Source organism: Cyanistes caeruleus, chromosome 8, assembly GCF_971803275.1.
Source record: "Cyanistes caeruleus chromosome 8, bCyaCae1.hap1.1, whole genome shotgun sequence".
Lineage (NCBI taxonomy): Eukaryota > Metazoa > Chordata > Aves > Passeriformes > Paridae > Cyanistes > Cyanistes caeruleus.
The window spans coordinates 34,294,306-34,304,674 of NC_141708.1; the positions used below are offsets into that span (position 1 = coordinate 34,294,306).

Genomic DNA, 10,369 nt, shown 5'->3' on the forward strand with positions numbered 1-10,369 from the left:
TCACCAAGTTCACTGGGCCATGGCTCAGGCCATTAGCCTGAAATGTATGTGTGTCAACAAAGAATTACAACTGCTTTAGTTGGATTGCAACCGATTATAGTCCCAAAATAAAAGACATTTTAAATTTTGCAGTAACTTAACTTCCCATAAAACACAGCAGGGCAAAGCCTTTTTAGCCAATAAAGACTTCAAATACACAAATAGTGGATATCTGTCCTTTTTAAGCAAGACTTATTACAACCATTGCTGCTGTATAAAGACAGTAATAAGGTACTGCAATTGTTGCAGGCTGAAGAGATGGATTGTCACCTTCCAGTGAACCTAGCACTGATTTCATACAGCACTGCAGGTTTAGGGTTTCTGTAGCGAGTGGTGTAGGAATGGATCTGGAGAGTTATCCACATTTCACTTACAATCAAAGATAATACGAGCAATAATTAAAGAATTAAGGTATAAAGCAATTTAGGGTTTTGCCATTCTTACTAAAGGTTAAACAAGTGCCAAGTTTTTCTTTTATTACAAACTACACTAGCGGCAGACCCAAGTTCCCACAAATTCAGCTGCATCCAGCCAGGTGATAGCATGTGGAATGAACTGATTTTTCAGTTTTAGTTCTGAACCAAAAGACAAAGGAAAAAGAAACCCGAGATCAGACTGACCAGAAAAAAAACCAAAACAAAACCAAAAAAAACCCCAAACAAACAAACAAAAAAAACCCCACTATTCCTTCCACGGATATGAATGGAAAGGGAACCCTAGAAACGTCAAAGCAAACTATCTGCCCATATTTCACACATTTAACAAGCACCATAAAATTCGGGCGTGTCAAAACTGGAACTGCCAGCGGTTGTCTCTGTGCCCAGTGCTAACAAGTGGCTCTGGAGGCCGCTGATGTCTGTCGGTGCCACGCTGGGTGTGCTGGGTGAGCCGCAGCCCGCAGTGCTGCTGCTGGAGCGCCCCTGGCTGCCCTGCAGCGCTGCCAGCGCCGGCTCCGGCTGTGCCTGGTGCTGCAGGCTCCGAGCACACGGCACAGAAGCTCCCGAGCCGCTTTTGTTGTGTCCACCCCCCCTTATTCAAAAGGCCTTTTAAGTCAACGGGATGCCGTCCTCCAGCTTCACTGGGATTGCATCAAACCACAGCATTGTGCGCTCTGGTAAAGACAGATCCTTTTTAGCCATCTGCAATTCACTGGTTTTCTAAATCTTTGGCCAATATTTAATGAATTGCTTTCTATTCACATTAGGAAAAAAAAATAAAAAATCTTCATGATGGTGCTGGTTACCAGCCCTCATCTTCGATATTTTCACAAATCTCCCAAAATATGGGCACTTCTTGAAATCCATCACAACAGTTGCAAACAGATGGTATCGACTGTGCTGTGGATTTTTCTCTGGTCAAACATCCATCAGTTACAAGGGCACAGGTAAGATGGAAGGAGACAGCACCTTGTGCTTCTACTGAGACCTAAGGAAACCACCTCCTGACTCGGGTTATTTTTCTGCAGATACACTCATGCTTTAACCCTGCAGTGGCTTCCCCACAGTTCCTTGACAGAAGGGTGTCAGCACCTGCTTTACTCAAAATACAGAAGTTAAACCTTTTTGCTGCTTTCTCTCCATCCTCACAGCACAACCTGCAAGAATCAGGTCTTTTCTCAATTTTGGAAGATAAATACGTAACTGTAATTAAAGTCAGTTCCTGTTACTACAGGATCACTGTGCTCCAGATTCCCACCACAGAGCACTCTCAAACTCGGGAAGTATTAGAAATCTAACCCCATTTTTGCAGGTCAGAAGAAATGTGAATCCATGTGTCATGACTTCCCTTTTCTGGGTCGCTCTGTGTTTTTTGCTTGTTTGTTTGTTTCTTACCCTCAGCATATTGTCTAACATCAGCACTTTTATTCTTTGCTTGAGCCCTAAGTTCAAAAGCCAGTTAAGCCAATAATAGCTTTTAGCCTTGAGTCAGGCCCATAATGAATCATCAACTGAAAGTCAATTGCAAAAACTATTGTCTCTGAAAATTTCAGTTATATTCTAAGATATAAATAACTCACTTAAGGGCTCACTTGCTGATTCCAGCAATAATTTTTAAGTAGAATTCTAATGCTTCCTGAAACTTCCTTAAAGCAGGAAGATAAAAACAGCTTTGCAAGGCAATGCAGCGAAAACTACAAGATCTTAAACTATTTTGATAATCTGACTAGATATTTTTAGCTTACCAGGCTCTCCTTACTGTTATATACCATATTGGGCAAACAATATTTAAATTGGATTCTTTAATTTTTTATTTTTTTTTAATTAAGGTAAGGATAAGAGATGATAGAAAGAAAAGTACACAGCCAGTAAAGATCATCCTGTGATTTTCTCTGGCATTTCCACTTATTAAGTGAACCTCTGTCCTTCCATATTATAGCCATTAAGATGACAAAATCTCATGTATGTTTGCCTCAGAAAATCAAAATCAACATCCCACCTTCCCTTTTTTTTTAATGCATTTGTCTACTCCAATATAACATCACCCTGACCTCAGCAGGGCCTTCAGTGCGAGATATTTTGGTAAAAGGCTGTCTGAGCTCCCACTCCGTTAGATTAACCTTTGCAGGAGGTAATCTCAGCCCTGTACTCTTACAACACTTAGGATGTTAAGCATGTGTTACAAGACACAGCTGTGTCCCAGAACAGCCAGAAAAGGAACCACCTGCACACTCCTACCAGCCTCGAGATAATGAAAACTTTGTCTTTTCATCAGATGTCAAAACTACTGAGTCTTTTTGGTGTAAGAAGAAAAAGACACTGGAAAAACAGCCAAAGTCTACATCCATCTGCAATGCAAAGTGAGCACAGCACCTGCAGCTTTTTTTTAGAATCTGTAAGTACACTGTATACAGACATAAACTAATAAGTGTCAGAAAGCAGAGCCAAAGACATTCTGCATAAATTAGAAAACCTTTACTTCAGAACCCATTTCCTGCTAGATTGTTAGAAAGCCAACAGTGTATCACTCACCTATCCTAGAAAACACATGGTCCATATTCAGCACTAAAGCAACTGTCTATGCAATTCCCTTGTGTGGGGGACTTCAGTGCCACTGCCTTGGCTCACTACTGGGCTCCTGAGGCATCTGCAGGGGACTGCCCGACCAGCTCCCAGTGTATTTCAGGATGACTGACGGGACACAGTGGCTGCTGGACGGGTGGCAGGGGGATGGGCACCCTTAAAGCTACATGGTAGAGCACAGTCAGCGTGGCATCAAAGTTTAGAGCTGGAAAGGTTTTGAACAATTAGATGACACGGAGCATGAAATTACTTACACTTCCATTGGTTATTCCTGGAATTTTCAGCACAGCAACTGTTTTGGCACGCGTTCTGACTGTGTGCCTACTTCAGTCTGGAGGCGATGACTCACTTCCAGACCCCTGAACTGGACAGCAAAGGGATTCATAAAGCTCCCACCCAGGAACCTGGCACCAAATTTGTTTTCTCTGGTGTTTTTCTTTCCTATTGTATGGCACTCTACAATATATTATCCTAGCAATTTCAGAAAATGCAAAGGCCCATTGCCTTCTAAAAAACAAAGAAAAGTTAAAGTAGTCAGGGTTTGTATTTCTTACCAAGATACATATGGACAGGGAACCTGAGGATTTCCAATATATTAAACATTGCTGGGAATATATAATAGAGTGGTTTTACTATTTGTTCTTAATTTCAGTACTTCCTATACAGCTTCATTAATTGTCAACAAAAGCACTGAGGGAGTAAAATTTGTTAGCCTTTTTGCTACAGTCAGTAAAGCAAGTGCAAATCGGACTTCACAGAAGCCACAAAAGCAACTACTGCATTTTCCTTTAATCCTCTAGCTGACACATGAAATAAGATATTCAGGATACTAAAATCTTCTAGTTCAGGCTAAGACAAGTCCAAGCTGTTGTACTGCAAAGAGAAGACCTCTTGTACTCTGTGGGCCAGACCATGCTCTGGAATGGAGCAGCACCTCCAGCACCTGGAAAGGACCTGGCCCATTTAACACCAGGTAAAACCTATAAAACACCTGCTAAATCATTTAAATTTCCAGACAAAGCTGTCAGCTCTCTAATCATCTCAGATTTCATCATTACTTACCACTAGTAACAAGAAACATGTCTATTAATGCACAGAGCATTAATTATTATCTATATACATTATTAATCTACAAAGCAGACCTGAAGAAGGTGAGATTCAGATCCATTAGTAACATTTATTCACTGAAAGCTACTTTATTTAAACAGGCTTTGCATATCAGTGCAGGCTGGCAATGAAGTAACTGGAAGATTTTTTTAATCTTAGCCCCAAAAATTAAAACCAAAAAAAACCACAGCACTTCTTTTTGCATTTCCTTTCAATTCTGCCTGTGTTTACTTTCTCCCTAGAGCACTTTTTCAATCCAAATTTGAAGAACATAAAATTTCCACCAAGTTCTTCAACATAGATCTCAGCATAAATAATGTGATACATCATACCCTACGATCAGTCTACCAAGGAAAAGAAAACAGCCTAAGCCTAGTTCTGTATGGATATTGGAGAATCCCCATGGGAAGCAATGGGTCATGATTGACCTAGTGGCATCAAAAGGTTTAATTATGGTTTATGAAAAAAAAAACAACAAACTTTTGAGGTGGGATAAAGAGTCACACCTCAACGAACTTGTCTCATGCAAACTTTCTTATATCCTGACAGTATCTCACTACCAGTAAACTAAATAATTCCCACTCATCAGTGGAGTTTCACTGGCTATGCACCATTGTGGGTGACAGCAGAATTAAAATAATAGTGCTTAAGCTAGAAATACTTTAATAATCTAATGTTTGTAACATTTCTTCCATGCACATTTTTGCAGGTACTAGAGTTTTTGGTCTGAAAACTAAGAGTTCTAATATTTAAGGAAAAGCATTTACCTTAAAAAAACAAACAAACAAACCAACACACAAAAGAAGGTGGTGTGATATCAGATGGCAGCATTTAATGAAAAAAAAATCATTAATATTTTTCATTAAATTCTGAAATAAAACCCCAAAACTCTTCCCCATGAGAATCAGTGCTATTTTCACTGCGTGCAGTTTGAGCCCAGGACAAGGATTCCTCTCTGTTTGAGTGGCACACGGTTCTGCCATGGATGGCTATCTGAGCTCCTAATGATAGGTTAAGGAGGTCTGGCTCCAAGCCCTCCCTTTGGTTATCACATCTAAAGTGTTCCTATCTGTGTTCAGAACCAGAGACCCTGTTCAAATAAAGCTCAAGTTGACCTTCCCCTAAAAATAGGATATTGTTCCACTCATTAGAATATTAGACAACAGAAATTCCATGAGCTGCTACTGAAAGGTTTCAAATTTTATTTCCTTTAAATACAATTCCCCATTTCCCCTTATTGCTGTTTGCTGGCAGTTATCTATTACAACATTGCACTCTCTTTTTTTGCTTAAAGAATGTGTCTCAACTGCAAAGAGGTAAAAAAAACTGGGTTTCTTCTCTTTGTGGGGCTGCTACTGATTTTGCCAACAGATTTGGTTGCTTCCTACCCCTGCCCTACCCCGGGATGCTTCACCATCACATACTGTTTTATATAACTGTTTTATATAACTGTTCTCTAACTGATATAAAGGTTTGCATTATTTGCTTTGTCCAGTGAGCCAAGTACTGGTTTAGTATTCTAGAAGAGTATCCTTTTCCACTGCTTACAGACATGCCCAAAACAACCCCAAAATTAAGGGTAGCAAATGTGGCTGATACTTTATATATATACACATAACATATTGACTCAGATATGCATGAAAATGAGAAATCAGAAACTGCCTCAGTTTTGATGCTGGCAAGCAGCTCCCAAGCAGATACAAAATCACAATCTCATGAAAAGGGACAGAAAACAGCATTTAAGCAGAGCCACAACCCCTCCAGGCCATGCCTGCAAACATGGACAGCCCTCAACACCCAGGTTAACTCTTCCAGCGGGGTTCCCACTTCTGCACAGCACCCTGCTTCCTCCAGCAACTCCTCAACCCGTTTCAGTTCACACCAGGGCTCAGCAGAAAACCCCAACAAAGCTGACAGAGCTCTCCTGGTGGAACAGCTTCAGGAATAGAGCCCAGGGACATTCCAGCCCATCCTGACCTCCCAGTGCAACTCAAAGACGTCTGGCTGAAGAGCAGACGTGAAAAGAACAACCAAAAAACAACCAGACTCTGTTCCAAGGTGAATTAATTTCCCAACATTGATCAATGGATTTGAACTAGGAGAAAAACAGAACGAATTCATTATGGTTTCTTCCTAAATGCCTAATTCTTTGCTGTTGGATGTCTCTGGGGCTTCACTAGGTCTGAACACAGCTCTTGTCTTCAATTTTACCTAACAGAGAAGTGTGCTCGTAAGGGTTTTGAAATATGCACAATGTTACACTGAATATAAAAGCTTTCCTTCACCCCTCTATTGCAATAAATATTTTTTTATGTTTTGAATTTTTTTTAAATGTTATAAAATAGTGCAGTAACTCATTATTTTCACACTGAGGTGTGATAAACACACTTCTACACAAACCTTCCTTCAATTAGGTGCAACATCCAGCAGAGTACCAAAAGGTAAGCTTAATTTTTTAAAATAATAGCATCCATACAACATTTTATTCTTCCTTTCCCAATATTCCAAAATGGCTTCTCTTATTTGGAAAATATGCAAACACACTGCACAACCTCAGCTACTGGCTTGAAGTGATAAGACTAAAATATTTAGAATATTCAGAGGGGTATTTTAAAATTGTGTCTAGGAGTTAATTTCTTAGAAGGCTGGCTGAGAAAACCAGCCTTTTAACTTTCTAAACTTTTGAAGTGATTCTTTTATTAAGCAAAAATAGTTCCACTTAAAGCTTCATGTACTTCCAACCAAGAGGAAAACTTCTTACATCCTTCCTACATCCTCCTTCAATCTTACCTTTTGAATGAGGACTCCAAGGAGAAAGGAAACAGCTCAGGGAAGAGCTCCGCTTGTGGCAGCTGGACTCCTCGGGCACCGACGGCCGCCTGTCAGTCCCAGTTGGTTGGGAACAAAACGGGAGGGCAGCACTCAGCAGGAACTCCTCCCAAAACGGTACTGCCCCAATTCACTGACAGCTACTGAGAGCAACAATTCGGGACACCCCAGCTCATTCCTAGCCTTGCAAACCGCGTTTGACACGGGGCTTTTAGGAACTCCACCGGACACCAGGGAAGGCAATGGCAAAGCCCCCGCAAAAATCCGTGAGGTTTAGGCTGAACATGGGGAAGAGGGAAAACAAAGGCCACCACTGTAAATCCACACTCAAATGCAATGTACATCTCCTTCATTCACCTTCACAAAATACTGAAAACACAACTCCAGACGGATAATCCCTCCATCTGTAAGGTTTTCCACCGAGGCAGCCATTTAAAAAATTGGATATGAGTGAAGTTTTGCTAATCTGCTAACACAGCAAATTAGAGCACCCTGAAGTGCAGTTTACAATACACAAAGAGGACCCTCCTAAAACTCCCAAAAGGCAGAAGCTGCCCAATATTTGCATCTATTCTGCTAGAGACTGGAGGTCTTAAATCATTCCCTCTGAAAACTTGTACGAGGTCCGTGTGTCGGGCTGAATTTTCATTTTGGAAAATTTCAACCCAAGCAGTTTGGCTATTTTTAGTTGATTTAGAGGTAAAAAGAGCACAGACAGCCTCGAGGTTGAGTAACCAGACACTACCTAACAGCTCTGGGGAGACTCAACAAGGAATGAGAGGGGAAAAAAACCCCCAAACTTCAGGAAGGAGCACATATTGTGACTACACAGAAGAGAGGCAGGGGAAAAAAAAATTACTCGGACACATAAGAGACAGTATTGAAACAGTTGCAAGGAACTGGGGAAAAAACCAATCACATTTAAGCCCTGCCACGTAATGGCCAACTAATTAAAAAATCAGCTCTTCTGCACTTAGAGATGCATAGAAGGAATGCAACAAAAGGGATTATGGATGCAAAAGCGTCAAATATTATTCATATAAACTAAGCAGACTTTCCTAGATTATATAATAATTTATTATGGGGAATTGTACTTCGTATTGCCAGATTAAGCTTACAATTTTATTCATAATTCATTCCTCTCAGGTTCATAATTGAAACGTAAACCCTGAAAAAAAAATCGTTCTTTTCTCACCTGCAACTCATGAATTTAGAAGGCATGAACAACAACAGACAGATAAGAAAGCTGCTGGAGTAAGAATTAATTTTATGAGTACTGTATTGAAACTATATCATGCAATGCAAGTATAAATCTCAGCACCTGAGTATTCCTCAGCATTTCTTAGCTCTCTTCACCTCATGAATATTATTATTTAGAAGTTAAGAACAAAAACACAATTCACTTCACTGCAAAATTCAATACAGACAAGTGTATTTATGTAAATTATCCCCATTACACTTTTTTAATCACTGCATCTTTGTAAGTGCATCAGTGTTTTATTTATGAAGCAAATTACTCAAGAGGTGAACAGCAAAGCTCTTTGTTTTGATGGACTCACTAGTGGGAGGTGTGGAAAATGCTCATTTTATTTAAAGCTTTTTGACCCATCGTTTTGAGTCATCAAACGAGGAATGGGATTCAGCTGCTTAAGCTAAACACCTAAAACCATTTTACATACTGTAGGATCCATCAGAAAAGCCTCTCGGACACCCCAAGCCTCCCACAGACTTCAACCACATATGCAAGGGCTGGATGTGGCCAAAAGTGTCTAAAATGGTGCTAAACAGCTATATTCAGACACCTCTCACAACTGGAGAGGCAACAGTTTCGAGTTCCTGGTGTTTATTAAGAGGGATTACCTCAAAAGCTGTGGTAACTCCAGGGCAGCAGTCAGAATTGGCAGGCTTTGGACAAGGTTCTTGCCATCCTAGACCAATAAAAATAAGCACCTTCTTACAAAAGACCCTGAAAGCATTTTCAAATATTGGTGAGGCATCTGCTGGTAAGACTGAGAGGAGTGTTTGAACTAATATGCCAAAAAGAGGCAGCACGGGCAACTATTCATTTCACTGGCAAGAGGAATGAAAGCAGAAGTTGCTATACCAAAGGAGACCCCCCCCAAAACCCCTGGATAAAATATATTTTTGCCTACTTACATGCTCCTACCATTCATGCCACAGAAGTCAGTCTGAAATGCTGAAAGCTCTGAGCAAAAGGCAATCAGGTCCAGGATGTACCAGAGCATCCAGGAACACCTCCCTGAGCCACATTCTCTCAGTTAGGAGGGACTTCCATATGCGTCTTTGGCCTGAAATCCTCCCCATTATCGTTTTTTTTTTCTTAAGGGCCGTCGGCCTCATCAGCCTCCTGAAGACACGTGCACCTGCTTTCCAAGATGTCCAGCTCCCCGTTTCCACTTCCCTTGGTTTCTTCTCCCACAGGACACAGAGGTCCTCGTCCCTCGTTCCTTGGGGCGGGCGCGGCAACAGAGGCCAGGGCCTCACCTGAGGGGAAAAGGGCGCGAACCTGAGGGGAGTGGGGGGTCAGACCTGAGGGGAAAAGGGCGCGGAGCTGAGGGGAGTGGTGGGGGCAGACCTGAGGGGAATGGGTGGTCTGACCTGAGGGGAAAAGGGCGCGGAGCTGAGGGGAGGGTCCTGACCTGAGGGGAGCCGGCGGGAGGCACTGACCTGAAGGGAGGGGTCCTGACCTGAGGCTGAGCGGGGTCTGGCCTGCGGGACCCGAGGGGATCTGACTCGACTGGAGTGCTCGGTCCTGAGCAGGGGCCGGCCCTTGCTCCTGCCCCCCGGGCACGGTCCCGCCGCTCTTCCTTCGCCCTGCGACAGGTTGGTCCCAGAGGGAAGCCGTGCACTAAACCTCTTTGTCGGGTTTGATTTGAAATCATTTAGTGTCAGTGTTCACGTATCATCCCTTCTGTCGTACACTGTTTTTTCAGGTACTAGGTTGTTCCAGCCTCCCGTGAATCCCCCTCCAGTTTGATTCAGCAAACGAAGTTCTGCTTTTCTATCTTCTGCTGTAAGACTCTGGGTAGGATTTCACAGCTGTGAATGAGAGCTAGACCTATTGAGACACTGCACTTATGGCAAACACGCTGAAAACTTAATCAATCAATTAAAGTACCCATAAAAAAAAGCAAATTTTAAATCAGATATAGTATTCTTATCTACTTTGGGTGAAGACATTCCCAGTCTTGGCCAGTGATCATCCAGGTAAGGAACCTGGCCAATTCACATTTCCACATTCTCAGGTACTTGGATTTCATTCCCACAGAAGGCAAATGAAAAATTCCTAACTGTAGGAATTCCTAACATTAACTAAATGTACCCCCAGAATGTCAGCAGGGCATGACTGTCTG

At 41.9% G+C, this 10,369-nt stretch overlaps 1 protein-coding gene across 4 annotated transcripts in view; it reads right to left on the reverse strand.

Annotated features, from left to right (window-relative positions):
• Window positions 1-9,680, reverse strand: part of CTNNA3 (catenin alpha 3) — a 399,590-nt gene extending 389,910 nt beyond the window's left edge. For 2 of the 4 annotated variants that reach the window (XM_023930192.2, XM_086900641.1), the window contains exon 1: window positions 3,009-3,131. In XM_023930192.2, the coding sequence (XP_023785960.1) occupies window positions 3,009-3,033 (25 nt within the window). In that variant the 5' untranslated portion in view covers window positions 3,034-3,131. Of the gene's footprint in view, window positions 1-3,008; window positions 3,132-6,956; window positions 7,274-8,855; window positions 8,924-9,152 lie in introns of those variants that run through there. The other 2 variants (XM_086900643.1, XM_086900642.1) reach the window with 2 other exon arrangements.
• Window positions 9,681-10,369: the final 689 nt, after the last annotated feature.